The sequence below is a fragment of the Cherax quadricarinatus genome, chromosome 31, assembly GCF_038502225.1.
Source record: "Cherax quadricarinatus isolate ZL_2023a chromosome 31, ASM3850222v1, whole genome shotgun sequence".
NCBI lineage: Eukaryota > Metazoa > Arthropoda > Malacostraca > Decapoda > Parastacidae > Cherax > Cherax quadricarinatus.
The window spans coordinates 9,496,030-9,513,813 of record NC_091322.1 but is presented as its reverse complement, the minus strand read 5'-3'; the positions used below and the strand labels follow the sequence as shown (position 1 = coordinate 9,513,813).

At 42.5% G+C, this 17,784-nt stretch overlaps 1 protein-coding gene across 2 annotated transcripts in view; it reads left to right on the top strand.

Moving 5' to 3' along the window:
* Window positions 1-17,784, top strand: part of LOC128699162 (girdin) — a 707,427-nt gene that overhangs the window by 183,828 nt on the left and 505,815 nt on the right. For both annotated transcript variants that reach the window (XM_070090172.1, XM_070090171.1), the window contains exon 2: window positions 7,915-8,023. In XM_070090172.1, the coding sequence (XP_069946273.1) occupies window positions 7,915-8,023 (109 nt within the window). The remainder of the gene's footprint in view (window positions 1-7,914; window positions 8,024-17,784) is intronic.

Genomic DNA, 17,784 nt, shown 5'->3' with positions numbered 1-17,784 from the left:
GAACCTTGAGTTTTCCCTGAAGCAAGTTTATTCTTTTCTCTGAGGATGAGGGTCCCTAGGACAGTTCTAGAGATAGTACCTCCCTATATTTTATATATATATTATATAGTTTAATGCCGTCGGCCGAGACATTCGGCGGGGCCGGGTTGAAGAGTTTAGTATTGTAGCTTCTGTTATGCTGGCCCGAGTTAGATTTCCACTAAAGTAAGAACATAAGAAAGGAGGAACACTGTGGCAGGCCTACTGGCCCATACTTGCCAGGTCCTTGTCAAACCCAAACCCACTAAAAAATATTCGCCCAACCCATTATCAGTGTTACCCAAGAAATAAGCTTTGATAACCCTGTTAACTCAAGTGTAAGTCACACTCAAATCCAGCCCCTCTCACTTATGTATTTATCTAACCTATATTTGTATACACTTAAATGCATGCTGTTCCAGACCATGGAGCTGAACTTTTCTCCAGGTCGAGTGACTGACCACCTCAAATGCTGTTTCTCCAAGGTTGATGGACTGATTTCATCTTCATTTCGCTACTACACCTGCGGCCTCTGTATTTGACTGAAAAAGCCTACTGTGTAGGCGAAACGTTTCAACAATAAAGATACCTAACTTTTGCACATGTCTTACTCATCAACTTGTCGGTATTTTATACCAATTTCAGCATACACTAAAATGCAGTTAGAGTACACTCAAAAGTACGAAAATGGTATACAATACCGACAGGTTGATAAGACACATGTGCAACAGTTAGGTATCTTTATTCCGAAACGTTTCGCCTACATAGTAAGCTTCTTCAGTTGAGTACAGAAGATTTAACAGAAGCAGTAGAGTTGTGAAGATGATATAAGCAGTCCTCACCCTTGAAGACGTAGTTTTGAGGTGGTCATGTGTGGACATGTCTTACTTATCAGCCTAAGAGTGTGTGTGTCCTTTGTGCAACCTCCAAGTGCTGAGGTTCCATTCAATAACTGTTGGGTCTGCAGACTGGCCAAGCAGTGTTGTACTTGGTGGCGAAAATTCTTGGTGTGGCCAGTAGTTTGTTGGCCCTGGTTTAATTAATCACAAGTGAGCTTGGTAGGAATAAACGTCGAGGGAGGTGACACCTTCATGTCATAAAAGTGTGGTACAAAAGCCTGTAAAACGTTTTGTACTCTAGCAAAATAGTTTGTATTCGTATTATAAACATGTAAGATGACAAGCAGATCTCAAGGAAGCTTAATTTTATAATATTTCCTTTCTGATTTAGGAGGCTTGTTTTTAGATCGGAGCGTGGGGGCTGTGGAGAACTGGTTAAATAGGCACACTTTCCTGCATGAAACATACAGTAATCGGTACCTATCTGTTAACAGCACGATGTCCAGCAGCCTCTCCCTGGACGTCCCTTCGGGGTGCCGTTCCACTTTCCACTGTGGCTGTGGATTAACAAGTTTGTTAATCCTGTAATTTTCCGCAAAGGAGAGTATCTCTCTATCATGTGGGGTTCAAACACGTGGACAGGGTAAAGAAATACTCACGTAGGCTGGAAGTATGTATATTACGGATAATGTGGGAAGCGCCAAACAGCCGTGACCTGCCTCCTTGCTCTCTCACGTAAGACTGACTAACCCCAGTACCCATATGTGAGGGGGGTGTTTGAATACTGCTGTGGTCAGCAACAATATGAATACAGACAGTGATTCACGCAGAGACGGTTGGTAGTGAGTCATCTACTGGTACACTGGTTACTGGTAACTGGTTACTGGAACTGGTGCTACTACTGAGATCTCAAGATTTCATTATCTGAAATGCTTAGTGGTACTCACCTGGTTTGGGCATAAAGCCCTCAAATTACGGCCTCGAATGGGACAGCCCTAATCACCTTGTGTCTGCCCAAGGACTGCAGTTCATTATGGCGTTACAAGTGAGATTAAGACTTACCTTGCTCATGCAACGTGAGTTTATGGCGTTGACAGCGGCATTAAGGCCGATATCGGTGACTTGACTGAAGGTTTGAGTGTCTCGGGGAATGTTGCGCTAATGTTCGCCACTACGTCGGGAATGTTCGTTGCAATCACTCGCAGTACCGGTTGCACTTCATCATTCAGTACCATCATTTGTTCATAGTTTCGTGGTATTATCCACAGCAAGGAGAACACGGAGACGCATTAAACACTACATGATTAGTTTTACCGCGAAGTATAAGGTAACTAGTCTAACTTTCCTAGTTTCCTGAGATTGTCAGAATGAACAAGAGTCAAGAATGCACTGGTCACTACTGTCCCTTTGTTTTTTTAACGATAAGGAGGCAACGCCCTCATGACACAAACGTCTCGTCCGTTCCTTGAAGCAATCTGAGGCCCGCCGCCCTCGTTCTCCAGCTCGATCATAAATTAGACACATGTGCAGCTCTTGAGTATCTTTATTGAGAAAACGTTTCGCACACAGTGGCTTCATCAGTCCATACAAAGGAGAATGGTGAAGAACAGGAGGAGTTTGAGGTAATCAGTCCCTTAGCCTTGAGTCGATATGGTCAGTCCATCAATCTTGAAAAGATTGATGGACTGAGGATATCGACTCAAGGCTAAGGGACTGATTACCTCAAACTCCTCCTGTTCTTCACCATTCTCCTTTGTATGGACTGATGAAGCCACTGTGTAGCGAAACGTTTCCTCAATAAAGATACTCAAGAGCTGCACATGTGTCTAATTTATCAACGTGTCGGTTTTCTGAACCATTCATCTACAAGCCCTCCAGCTCATCGTCCCCACAAAGGATATACTGAACTCAGCTTTATATCTCTTCCTTGCTACACATTGCAACAATATTCAATACAAGAGTGTAGGTTTCTTGTTATTTAGCTACAGATTAGAATTTATAATAGTCTCAACTTGTAGATAAAGTGGGGCGCAGGTTTTTCCCTTAATTTTCCCGTTATGCAGAAAAGAGTAATTACTCTTGTTTAACCCTCACTGTGTAGTTGATCATGAACTCTAGCAAGGAGAAGAAAGTGTGCCTCGTGACGCTATGGTACATACATGGGGGTTTAATATAGCTGTTTGTGAGGAAAGAAGAGTCCACTAGCCCCTTCCGGGAGGGTTAAGTCCCTCAGAGGGCTGAGGGGACCGAGAGATATCCACTTTACTGGAGAATTTTCTCCGCAGGGGTGATGATCCCGAGGAACATTGTCATAAAACAAATGCATGGGAACCCTTAAGATTACGAGAATAATAAAATTATTAAAGATAACGTGAACAGAAGGTAAAAATTAATAATAGAAGTACGTGTGATGTTGAAATATTAAGCAGCTCTATTGTTCTCTTAAAACTTTCCCATTACTGTGGAACTCTTGAAGAAGGAAGAATGTGGAGATTTGAAGGTCTTTTGTGCAAACTATTCACCTCCACCTTTCTCGCTCTTTAATACAGTACGTACACACACACACACACACACACACACACACACACACACACACACACACACACACACACACACACACACACACACACACACACACACACACACACTGGAGTATGCAGCACCTGTTTGGAACCCGCACTTTATCAGGCACGTCAAGAAATTAGAGAAAGTGCAAAGGTTTGCGACAAGGTTAGTCCCAGAGCTAAGGGGAATGTCCTATGAAGAATGGTTGAGGGAAATCGTCCTGACGACACTGGAGGACAGGAGGGTCAGGGAAGACATGATAACGACATATAAAATACTGCGCGGAATAGACAAGGTGGACAAAGACGGGATGTTCCAGAGAAGGGTCACAGAAACAAGGGGTCACAATTGGAAGTTGAAGACTCAGATGAATCAAAGGGATTTTAGGAAGTATTTCTTCAGTCATAGAGTTGTCAGGCCGTGGAATAGCCTAGAGAGTGACGTAGTGGAGGCGGGAACCATACATAGTTTTAAGGCGAGGTATGATAAAGCTCATGGGGCAGGGAGAGAGAGGACCTAGTAGCAATCAGCGAAGAGGCGGGGCCAGGAGCTATGACTCGACCCCTGCAACCACAAATAGGTGAGTACACACACACACACACACACACACACACACACACACACACACACACACACACTGGAGTATGCAGCACCTGTTTGGAACCCGCACTTTATCAGGCACGTCAAGAAATTAGAGAAAGTGCAAAGGTTTGCGACAAGGTTAATCCCAGAGCTAAGGGGAATGTCCTATGAAGAAAGGTTGAGGGAAATCGTCCTGACGACACTGGAGGACAGGAGGGTCAGGGAAGACATGATAACGACATATAAAATACTGCGCGGAATAGAGAAGGTGGACAAAGACGGGATGTTCCAGAGAAGGGTCACAGAAACAAGGGGTCACAATTGGAAGTTGAAGACTCAGATGAATCAAAGGGATTTTAGGAAGTATTTCTTCAGTCATAGAGTTGTCAGGCCGTGGAATAGCCTAGAGAGTGACGTAGTGGAGGCGGGAACCATACATAGTTTTAAGGCGAGGTATGATAAAGCTCATGGGGCAGGGAGAGAGAGGACCTAGTAGCAATCAGCGAAGAGGCGGGGCCAGGAGCTATGACTCGACCCCTGCAACCACAAATAGGTGAGTACACACACACACACACACAAACACACACACGCACACACACATGCACACACACACACACACACACACACACACACACACATATATATATATATATATATATATATATATATATATATATATATATATATATATATATATATATATATATATATATATATATATATATATATATATATATATATATATATATATATATATATATAATAGGCTAAGCAGTAACCCACATGAGGACAGAAACATAAAGGGTAAAGTTCTGTATATTTCGACCCCCAACTGCAGTCGTCTTCAGAGTGAGTCCGTCAGGTGAAGACAATGACATAATGAGTGTAAAGTGAGGGAGCAGGTGAGTGGAACCAACTCCAAGATGGGCAAACACACTCACTGCAGTGCTTTAATATGGTATTCCAGTTGCATTGCTAATATTGATTTAAGTTGGCTGCTGGTAGGTACTTAAGGGTGTAACTTGAAACATCTGGTTTCCATTATCTTCGTGGCAATTAGAGCTGATTATATGATTTTTCTTAGTTGTAGCTGTAGTTAGATTTGAGTGATAGCAGTAAATACTGTGGTTGTTATTGCTTACATGTCGACAGACGGCTGAACACTATTATCTATAGTGAATTGTCCTCTCGTGTTTATTGGTCCTCATTGATAGTATCTTTCTAGTCTGCCCGATGTGTACCTGACTGCAGTCTTTGCATGGTATCCGAGAGACTTCTGGTGTATGTGTAACTGGTTATTTGTCTTAGTGGAAAAATGATTCTCCAGTTTATTAGGATAGAAAGTGATTGTTAGTCACTTGAATGGATGGACTGTTTCTTGGTGGAAGGATACTATACTTAGGATATCATACGTAGCATCAACAAGTGCACCTGTACACCTGCTCACTAATGCAAATGTCTAATCAGCCAATCATGTGGCAGCACCTCAGTGCCTAAAAGCATGCAGACATGGTCAAGAGGTTAAGTTGTTGTTTACACTGAACATTAGAATGAGGAAGAAATGGGATCTAAAGTTTACAGAGAATAGTGTGAAAACAAATATCCGGTGGGTGGCAGTTCTGTGGACGAAAACACCTTGTTAACAAGAGACGTCAAAGGAGAATGGCCAGACTGGTTCAAGCTGACAAGTATGCAACATTAATGCAATGACCACATATTACAACACTATTATGCAGAAGAGCATCTTTGAATGCACAGCACATCGAACCTTGAAGTGGATGGGTTACAGCAGCAGAGGACTACAGATCTCCTGTCAGCTAAGAACAGAAAATTGGGACTACAGTGGGCACAGGATCAAAACTGGTCAGTTGAAGGTTGGAAAAAACGTCGCCTGGTCTGACGAATCGTGATTTCTGGGACTTGCAGTTAGTAGAGTCAGAATTTGGCGTAGACCTTTGGGCTGTGATGAAATGGGAGATTCTTAGTATGAATATGTAGCAGACAAATCTGCAACAACTGCATCATGCTACCATGTCAACATAGACCAAGATCTCTAAGGAATGTTTCCAGCACCTTATTGAATCCATTCCACGAAGAATTCAGGCTTTTCCGGTGGTAAAGGGAGCCCTACCCAGTAGGAAGTACAGTGCCTGCACTCTGAAGGAGGGGTGGGGATATTTTAGTTTCAAGGGGCATCAGAACTGTAGTATCGGAGTGCCTCTGGCAAGACAGTGACGGAGTGAGGGATGGTGACAGCGTTTCTTCTTTTTCAGGTCTTAAGCTAAATTAAATTGAGCTTGTTATAATAAGGTTAGGTAAGTTTTCTAAGGTCCTTTGGTACAAAATTATTAATTTTTACATTAACATAAATTAAAAAAATATATTTAAACGTATAAGAGAAAATGTTAATACTTAATTTTAAATGAGTTCTTGCTAATTGTCCAGTTTTACCTATTTGACACCACACACACACACACACACACACACACACACACACACACACACACACACACACACACACACACACACACACACACACACACATATATATATATATATCGTGCCGAATAAGCAGAACTTGCGATCTTGGCTTAAATAGCAACGCTCATCTTGCCATATAGGACAAGTGAAAATTTGTGTATGCAATAATTTCGCCAAAATCATTCTGAACCTAACGAAAAAAAATATATTTCACTGTGTTTGTTTAGTATTAAATTATTGTAAACAAATCTAAAATATATTTTGTTGGGTTAGGCTAAAATAAATTGCGCTTGTTATAATAAGGTTAGGTAAGTTTTCTAAGCTCCTTTTGGTGCAAAATTATAAATTTTTACATGAACATTAATGAAAAAATATATCTTTAAACGTATTAGAGAAAATTTTAGAAAGGACTTAATTTTAAATGAGTTCTTGCTAATTGACCAGTTTTACATATTCGGCACGACATATATATATACATATATATATATATATATATATATATATATATATATATATATATATATATATATATATATATATATCTGGGGGATCTAACGATTCCGATTTCGGCAGTGGGCACATGACTCGACCTACAGACCCTCCGTACTGAATTGGCTATCCGCTTCGCTGCCCCAGTTCACACAGAATGTGTGTGTTTGCTGCGATACTCAAGCCCAACTATATGGTCTACACAGTCTAAACTGCTCCAAAACCAAGGGTTAGCACGTGAGGCACAGTGAAGTCAACGACATTATAAAGCTACAGCTGGGTGCCTGGCTGAGAGAGAGCCCCTATCCTTAACATCCAGCAATATTCACAATCCCACAAACCGCCCCGATCTCATCACCATCTATCCTTGGAAGAATGGCAAGCTTTTTAGCATGGGACTATAGCTGCGTGTCGACCCCGACTGACACCTACATTCATCACAGCATTGAGCAACAGGAAGGTGCTGCGGATCGCAGGGAGGAGTACAAGATCAACAAGCCATCAGTATCAATTTTTTTCCCAGTGAGATCGGAGACCCTGGGATCATGGGAAAAGAATGTCACACATTTCCTCAAAGACTGGGTTCCAGGCTCATTGACACTCCAGGGACCTAAGGGTGGCCACTTTTATGCTCCAGTATCCCAGCATGGCCATCCAGAGGGGAAATGCTTGCTGTATACTTGGCTTGCATCCAGGTTCAGAGGAACTGGAGGCGATTCATAATCTTTGATATTTTGTAATATTGTATTCATGTTTGTGCCTTTAAAAAATATGTATATATGTACTCGTCTAATTGTGGTTGCAGGTGTGTGTGTGTGTGTGTGTGTGTGTGTGTGTGTGTGTGTGTGTGTGTGTGTGTGTGTGTTTAGCGACAGGATATAGTATGGAAATACATATATGGACTTTGTTATGTTTAACATGGTGTTGGTTGTGGTTTCAGGGATCCCCGGGAAGTTTGTGGTCGTCAGGTGAACCGCCACCCGACCGACCCTGCCGCCCGCCTCGCTAACCTCGCCGCCCTTCTTCAGCACATAAAAACCTTCTACCAGGTCTGTACCTATCTCTCTGTATTCTGTACTTGTATGTATGACCTACTTATACTTATTTATAAGTGTTGTATTGCATATACACATATATTTGTGTGTGTATCTATTGGACTAATAGTGGTGTTCTGCCTTGTATGTTTAGTATACCATGTGTATATATTCAAGTTAGCAGCAGTTTTAACTACCATACTGCCTTCTCTCACATCCCATGCAGTCTGTCATTCACTATATGGGAGTATACCTGGAGGTTACCTGGAGGTTATTCCGGGGATCAACGCCCCTGCGGCCCGGTCCATGACCAGGCCTCCCGATGGATCAGGGCCTGATCAACTAGGCTGTTACTGCTGGCCGCACGCAGTCCGACGTACGAGCCACAGCCCGGTTGATCCGGCACTGACTTTAGGTATCTGTCCAGCTCTCTCTTGAAGGCAGCCAGGGGTTTATTGGCAATTCCCCTAATGCTTGATGGGAGGCTGTTGAACAGTTTTGGGCCCCGGACACTTATGGTGTTTTCTCTTAGTGTACCAATGGCGCCCCTACTTTTTATTGGCGGCATTTTGCATCGCCTGCCCAGTCTTATACTTTCGTAGGGAGTGATTTCTGTGTGCAGATTTGGGACCATTCCTTCCAAGATTTTCCAAGTGTAGATTATGATATCTCTCTCCCTCCTGCGTTCCAACGAGTACAAGTCAAGTGCTTCCAAGCGTTCCCAGTAGTTAAGGTGCTTGACAGAACTTATACGTGCAGTAAAGGATCTCTGTACACTCTCTAGATCTGCGATTTCACCTGCTTTGTATGGAGATGTTAATGTACAGCAGTATTCCAGCCTAGAGAGAACAAGTGATTTGAAAAGGATCATCATGGGCTTGGCATCTCTCGGTTTGAAAGTTCTCATTATCCATCCTATCATTTTCTTTGCACGTGCGATCGTGGCACTGTTGTGATCCTTGAAAGTGAGATCCTCAGACATTACTACTCCCAGGTCCCTTACATTATTTTTCCGCTCTATTGTATGGCCGGAGTCAGTAGTATACTCTGTTCTAGTTATTATCTCCTCCAGTTTTCCATAACGGAGTAGTTGGAATTTGTCCTCATTGAACATCATATTGTTTACCGTTGCCCACTGGAAAACTTTGTTTATATCTTCTTGGAGGTTAACCGCGTCCTCAGCAGATGACAGCCTCATGCAGATCCTAGTATCATCCGCAAAGGATGATACGGTGCTGTGGTGTATATCTCTGTCTATGTCTGATATGAGGATAAGGAATAAGATGGGGGCGAGTACTGTGCCTTGTGGAACAGAGCTCTTCACTATGGCAGCCTCCGATTTAACTCTGTTGACCACTACTCTTTGTGTTCGATTTGTTAGGAAGTTGAAGATCCATCTCCCCACTTTCCCAGTTATTCCTTTAGCACGTATTTTATGGGCTATTACGCCATGATCGCATTTGTCAAATGCTTTTGCAAAGTCTGTGTATATTACATCTGCATTCTGATTTTCTTCCAGTGCATCCAAGGCCATGTCATAGTGATCCAGTAGTTGTGAGAGGCAGGAGCGACCTGCCCTGAACCCATGTTGCCCTGGATTGTGCAGATTTTTGTGCACGCGCGCGAAGCGTCTTTCGTAATTTGCCAGTTTCTTCTTAATACAGATATTAAGAAATCTTATCCATTTTCTCGTGTCATTTTAAAAACTTGTTTGTTATCGTATCTCTTAACTCCAGTGTTCTAACGACCTGGGCATGCAGATTGCTGACAGCAACAACCCGGTAAATCAAGGAACTAATGGGGCTTCGTATAAAGTTCGCTTTGAACCAACAGATAACTGATCCCACTAGAAGTTAAACTGCACGGGATTTGATTTTCACAAACAACGAGGAACTAATCAGACATTACAGTCACAAAAACAGTATACTCTCATCACACCATATAGTAGTTTAAGGTGATCTTTGCCTCAAATGAATCTGTTGAAGACTGTGGAAGACGCGTGCTAGTTGTTTGAGGTGATCGGTCCCTCAGCTTAGAAAGGTGCTCGGTCCAACAGTCTTGATGACTCTGAAATAGATGCCCTAAGTTGGAGACTAGTATACTAATGGCAGGGGAGGTGAAGGCGTTTAAAGATAGCATGTGAGGTGAGTGAAGCAGGCTAGAAGTGGGCCGTGCCAGTAGGTTAGGCAATAATTAGAGTTGCAGAAGAATTCTCTGAACCAGGATTCCACGAAGTTGTGTCAGACAAGTATTCAATATTGTTCATATGTAACATGAAGCGACCGTGAACAGTGACAGCAATATCTGGATATATTGCTGTGTTGCTCGTGTAACAATCTACAAACATCGTCACTTTATTTTGTATGAGAAAAAATTATAATCCCAGAATGATAGTGGCAACATTGTTAATCTTCGCTGTGGCTTTCAATAAAGTGTTGTCACAAGGTTCTTGATAATATAAATATTATAAACTATTCTAAAAGAGCACCCATAAGTAACACTGAACCACCTGTTGTCACACATTTAGACGCCAGTTATTTTTTTCATACGCCATGAATTGAAAAAGTGCAGGAAATATCAATATTCCAGCACCTGGGAGCCATGCTGGAGTGAGAACAAGGCAGTAGCTGCCTCGTCACAGCCACAGATATTAATGTTGGTAAAGAAAAACCCCTCAACAAACAATACATAATTTATTTTTACAAACATGCAAAGTCTAAAATCTAGTAACAACAAAATACTGTTTATTAGGAGACTTCTCACCGGGCGAGACGCATTGTTTGCAACTCTCACAGTGAGACCAACATAAAAGACTACTTTGACAACACAGTTTGGACAATGTGGTTTACTGTATTTGGATGCGAGTGAAGAAAATCAGGCCACAAGGAGAGATGTGGTATGGATGTTAAGAGTGGCTTATTTGCATGTAGTTGAAGTTTTAGCAGTAAAACCAACGGATACAAGTTCTAGCAGTTCAAAAACCTACTATTGAAAATAAAAAATAGTATCTAGAAAATCTTTCAGACCCGACCCCAAGCATCATGTTGCTTTGTGGTTTAAATGTAAGACATTTAAAATTAAAAAAAAAAATGTAGCAAGTAGTGTAATAGCAGAGAAAATACCAGCAGGCAGGTCGGATGAATAGCGAAATATTAATACCTTGATAAATTCATCTTAAGCCAACAAAGAATGAAATCGTCATTGAGCTTACATTCACAAATTAAGAAAACTCTTGACTACAACCTAATCGAAGTTCCGACTTGCATGCACAGTCTTGAGCAGCAAAACGATCATAAGGTTACATTCAATAAATTCATTGTCAACAATAAATATATTAACTGGCATTACATAAATCATGACTCTACTGAAATAGGCCAGCATTACCAGCCACCATATACAGGCCTTCAGCTAGGAGGCCTGTTCTAGGACCGGGCAACGGGGGCGGTGGTCCCTGTGGTCTGGTCCATGGTAGTGTTGATCTCGCCATCAGTATCTGGAGTGTGGTGGGGCTCTAGCTGGCGGGGTGAGAGTTACAAACATATTAACCATGGCATAGAAGAGCTCATACGAGAGCCTCAATCAACGTAATGGAAATACCACGACACCTACAATCAATTCATATAGCCATGGCATCATTTTTAGCTTTTTTTTGTATTTTGAACACAAAAAGATAGGGGAAAATGTTATTATATACACTATGGAATATTTTTGTTGATAGGAATTGGGTGGGCGTAATAGAAAAAAATGTATACTATGTATATGAAATATGCATGAGTGAGGTAGTGTATAGGGTTGAGTGGTGTATACTATTGTATATCAATGTGACCAGCCCTCCAGGGTGTATACTCTTGAGAGATTTCAGGCGCTCCCCCCAGTATTTTAAATAATTGATTTGATACTGGCAGTATAGAATCTGTAATTCTGTATGTTCTTCAAATCTGCAATTTCATATATCTTAATACACGGTATACGTTGTATAGCAATATGTCAGTCTAGGTTGTATATTCCTTGAGACGAGTCATCACTGGATTGGCATCTTTTGTTTAGAATTATTTTGTTATTCAGCCAGTTATTTTTGCATTTTTTCAGGTTAAGAGCTATTATCGTGCTTTCGCTCATTTCCGACCTCATCCATATCTGAGACACAGTGCCAGTCCCTCGTATGGCACCCACGAGTCAGCTGACACCTGGGTATTTATTTACTAATAGATGAACAGGAACAACAAGTGCCAGGAAACTTTCTCGACTCGCTTGGAAATAAATCCTTGTCTTACTGTTGAGCTGAGAGTTGTGATACTAGCACTGTTATGTTCTCAGAAAGTCAGATCTTCCCGCTATTGATCCTGGGGTTTGTGCTCTGTTGTATGTAAAATCTTCCGGCTTGATCCCAGGGTTTGTGCTGTACTGAAAGGGTTAATTACGCTTTGTATTGTTAAGTTTATATAAACAATTTCCCAGTGTTTCCATAGCGGGGCTGCAGTTTGACCTCGTTGCACATTGTATTGTTTGCTGAATTCCACTGGAAGATTTGGTTTGTCTTCTATGTTTTCAGTGGGTACCACTAGTATCAGCTGACAACTATGATACAGTAGTGGTGAATCACACAGGTGTACATCTGGGTATCTTTATTTCATAGACGTTTCGCTATCCAGTGGTTATCAGTACATGGACATAAACAGAAGACTGTCCAAGAGGCGGTAATCAGTCCCTTAACCTTGCAGAATTATGTACAGAAGACGGTAAAAGATGAGGTAATCAGTCCCTCAGCCTTGCATAATTATATATAGAAGACAGTAGAGGATGGGGAGAGCACGGCAGTCTTGATGAATCAAGACTACTGTGCTCAGTACTTGTTCCTAGGATGAGGGATTGATTACCTCCTCCTCTACAGTCTTCAGTTTGTCCGTGTATTGTACTGATAACGTCATTGTATGGCGAAACGTCTACAAAATAAAGATACCCAGATGTTTCACGTGTGTCTAAGTCGTCAACTTGTCGGTGTTGTATACCATTGATATACTGATACAGCAGTATTGTGTTTGTATGTCATAAAAGGAGAATAGGGACAAGTATCGTGCTACAGGAACAGGGCTTTTCACTGTAAGAGTAAACAATCACACACAGCATAACAAATGAACCTCATCACAGAAATCTTGCAATAGACGCAAACAGACACAAACATAAAAAATTGTTTTGGTCAATATGATCGATGTTGCTTGCATCCGCCACCCTCTTATCTGAAGCAGGATTGTAGATAAATGGTTCAGAGAACAAACAAGTTGATAAATGAGACACATGTACAACACTTGTGTATTTTTATTGTGGAAACGTTTCGCCACACAGTGACTTCCTTAAACTGAGGAATTAATAAGGCGGGATTAAACTGAGTAAGCTAATATTAAAGAGTCTGTTGAACAAAATCCAAACATATACATGTACTGTGAACCATTGTAAAGATGCATAGAAAACAGATGAAAAAAATTTAGCATACAGGCAGGAGGTAGCCCTGGTGGCAGGAAATTTAATTATTTACCTCTTAACACAGACCACTTGATTAATACTTAACATTGTGTAGATATACTCGGGGTGTGTGTGGAGACAGTCTGGAGCAATGAAAAGTTCATGCAGGTACCATCTGGAGCAATGAAAAGTTCACGCAGGTACCATCTGGAGCAATGAAAAGTTCATGCAGGTACCATCTGGAGCAATGAAAAGTTCATGCAGGTACCATCTGGAGCAATGAAAAGTTCATGCAGGTACCATCTGGAGCAATGAAAAGTTCACGCAGGTACCATCTGGAGCAATGAAAAGTTCATGCAGGTACCATCTGGAGCAATGAAAAGTTCATGCAGGTACCATCTGGAGCAATGAAAAGTTCATGCAGGTACCATCTGGAGCAATGAAAAGTTCACGCAGGTACCATCTGGAGCAATGAAAAGTTCATGCAGGTACCATCTGGAGCAATGAAAAGTTCATGCAGGTACCATCTGGAGCAATGAAAAGTTCATGCAGGTACCATCTGGAGTAGTGAAAGGTGCATGCAGGTACCATCTGGAGCAATGAAAGGTGCATGCAGGTACCATCTGGAGCAATGAGAGGTGCACGCAGGTACCATCTGGAGTAGTGAAAGGTGCATGCAGGTACCATCTGGAGCAATGAAAGGTGCATGCAGGTACCATCTGGAGCAATGAGAGGTGCACGCAGGTACCATCTGGAGCAATGAAAGGTGCATGCAGGTACCATCTGGAGCAATGAAAGGTGCATGCAGGTACCATCTGGAGCAATGAAAGGTGCATGCAGGTACCATCTGGAACAATGAAAGGTGCATGCAGGTACCATCTGGAGCAATGAAAGGTGCATGCAGGTACCATCTGGAGCAATGAAAGGTGCATACAGGTACCATCTGGAGCAATGAAAGGTGCATGCAGGTACCATCTGGAGCAATGAAAGGTGCATGCAGGTACCATCTGGAGCAATGAAAGGTGCATGCAGGTACCATCTGGAGCAATGAAAGGTGCATGCAGGTACCATCTGGAGTAATGAAAGGTGCATGCAGGTACCATCTGGAGCAATGAAAGGTGCATACAGGTACCATCTGGAGCAATGAAAGGTGCATGCAGGTACCATCTGGAGCAATGAAAGGTGCATACAGGTACCATCTGGAGCAATGAAAGGTGCATGCAGGTACCATCTGGAGCAATGAAAGGTGCATGCAGGTACCATCTGGAGCAATGAAAGGTGCATGCAGGTACCATCTGGAGCAATGAAAGGTGCATGCACGTACCATCTGGAGTAATGAAAGGTGCATGCACGTACCATCTGGAGCAATGAAAGCATGCAGGTACCATCTGGAGTAATGAAAGGTGCATGCAGGTACCATCTGGAGTAATGAAAGGTGCATGCAGGTACCATCTGGAGCAATGAAAGGTGCATGCAGGTACCATCTGGAGCAATGAAAGGTGCATGCAGGTACCATCTGGAGCAATGAAAGGTGCATGCAGGTACCATCTGGAGCAATGAAAGGTGCATGCAGGTACCATCTGGAGCAATGAAAGGTGCATGCAGGTACCATCTGGAGCAATGAAAGGTGCATGCAGGTACCATCTGGAGTAATGAAAGGTGCATGCAGGTACCATCTGGAGCAATGAAAGGTGCATGCACGTACCATCTGGAGCAATGAAAGGTGCATGCAGGTACCATCTGGAGCAATGAAAGGTGCATGCAGGTACCATCTGGAGCAATGAAAGGTGCATGCAAGTACCATCTGGAGTAATGAAAGGTGCATGCACGTACCATCTGGAGTAATGAAAGGTGCATGCACGTACCATCTGGAGCAATGAAAGCATGCAGGTACCATCTGGAGTAATGAAAGGTGCATGCAGGTACCATCTGGAGTAATGAAAGGTGCATGCAGGTACCATCTGGAGCAATGAAAGGTGCATGCAGGTACCATCTGGAGCAATGAAAGGTGCATGCAGGTACCATCTGGAGCAATGAAAGGTGCATGCAGGTACCATCTGGAGCAATGAAAGGTGCATGCAGGTACCATCTGGAGCAATGAAAGGTGCATGCAGGTACCATCTGGAGCAATGAAAGGTGCATGCAGGTACCATCTGGAACAATGAAAGGTGCATGCAGGTACCATCTGGAGCAATGAAAGGTGCATGCACGTACCATCTGGAGCAATGAAAGGTGCATGCAGGTACCATCTGGAGCAATGAAAGGTGCATGCAGGTACCATCTGGAGCAATGAAAGGTGCATGCAGGTACCATCTGGAGTAATGAAAGGTGCATGCAGGTACCATCTGGAGCAATGAAAAGTTCATGCAGGTACCATCTGGAGCAATGAAAAGTTCATGCAGGTACCATCTGGAACAATGAAAGGCGCATGCAGATACCATCTGGAACAATGAAAGGCGCATACATGTACCAAGTGGAACAGTGAAAGCCTGCACGTACCATCTGGAACAATGAACGATCATGGAGATACCATCTGGAGCAATGAACGGCCACACAAACATCACATAATGAAATACCGTGAACAAGTGAGTGAAGGAAGGTGTTATTCCAGACTACAAACATTATCACCAACAGATATGCCATGGATAGGTAAATAATAATCAATACTTAGTACAGACTTGCTACATCTATTGAAACAGTAGGGTCAGGATTGGTGAAGAAGAAAAATTTAAAGCAGGACTTCTACACATGTTCCAGCCGTGTTTCTGATATCTTCTGGTAAGATGTTGAATAGTCTGGGACCCCGGATATTGATACAGTGTTCCCTTATTGTCCCCACCGCACCCCTGCTCCTCACTGGGTTCATTTTACACTTCCTTCCATAACTCTCACTCCAGTATATTATGGCAGTGTGCAGATTTGGGAGGAAGCCCTCGAGTACTTTTCCAGGTGTATATTATCATGTATCTTGACTCAGGAAATCGTAATGACACTATTGCAAACAAACCATACCACGGGTTCTATCCCCACCCATGGTATGGTTTATCAGTTATCTCTCCTCCGCTCCAATGAGTACATGTTCAAAACTTGAAGGCGTTCACAGTAATTTAGGTGCTTTACTTGCTCAACGTGAGCCGTAAACGATGTCGTTCCATTGTCACCAGTGACTCTGAAAGTAGCTGGTTTCAGAAATCATTATTGTAACGAGTGTCATTGTCTGGCATTATGCTAGCCACGGTTCGAACACTCGTCAAACCTCTCTAAGAAAAGATAGTTTTTCTTTATTATGGTCTTCATCACGGTTATTTCAGATTCATTGACAACAGCGAGACAAGAGCTAGAGTAGTACTGATTGTGGGTTGAGTTTTGGGTGACAGCTGGTGGTAAAGTAGTAAGTAGCATGTTCACCGGTACTGTCCCGGCCCGGGTCTTTTCCAGATGGTGACCCGTCGAACTGGTGGTTAAGGTAACATCTTCAGGCACACAGTGGCAGGTTCAGAGTTCATTGTTATAGCCTCATGACCAGAGTGTTAGACTTGCGTTATACTGGTTCAGGTTCGAACACTCCCCCATCCTCTTCCCCCCCTCTCCCCCTCTCTCTCTCTCTCTCTCTCTCTCTCTCTCTCTCTCTCTCTCTCTCTCTCTCTCTCTCTCTCTCTCTCTCTCTCTCTCTCTCTCTCTCTCTCTCTCTCTCACACACACACACACACACACACACACACACACACACACACACACACACACACACACACACACACACACACACACACCTACCTACCTACCTACCTACCTGGATTACTTCCAGGCGACTTGTGGTTAAAACAAAAAACATTAAGGAATAATGTCTTGAGATGCTGGTGATGTTGACAGTGTTCAGGTGAACGATGCCAGTTGATGTTCCTATTGTAAGTATACACTACTTACGTATCATTCTACTAAGTTTCTTAAACTTCACGTGTGTACTCACCTAATTGTGGTTGCAGGGGTCGAGACTCAGCTCCTGGCCCCGCCTACTCAGCTCCTGGCCCCTGTGTGTGTGTGTGTGTGTGTATGCATTAATTATAATATATATAATGTGCCGAATAGGTAAAACTTGCGATTTTGGCTTAAATAGCAACGCTCTTCTTGCCAAATAAGGCAAGCAAAAATTTGTGTATGCAATAATTTCGCAAAAATCATTCTGAACTTAACGAAAAAATATACGTATTTCATTGTGTTTGTTTATTATTAAATTATTGTAAACTTATCTAAAATATATTTAGTTGGATTAGGATAAGTTAAATTGCGCTTGTTATAATCAGGTTAGGTAAGTTTTC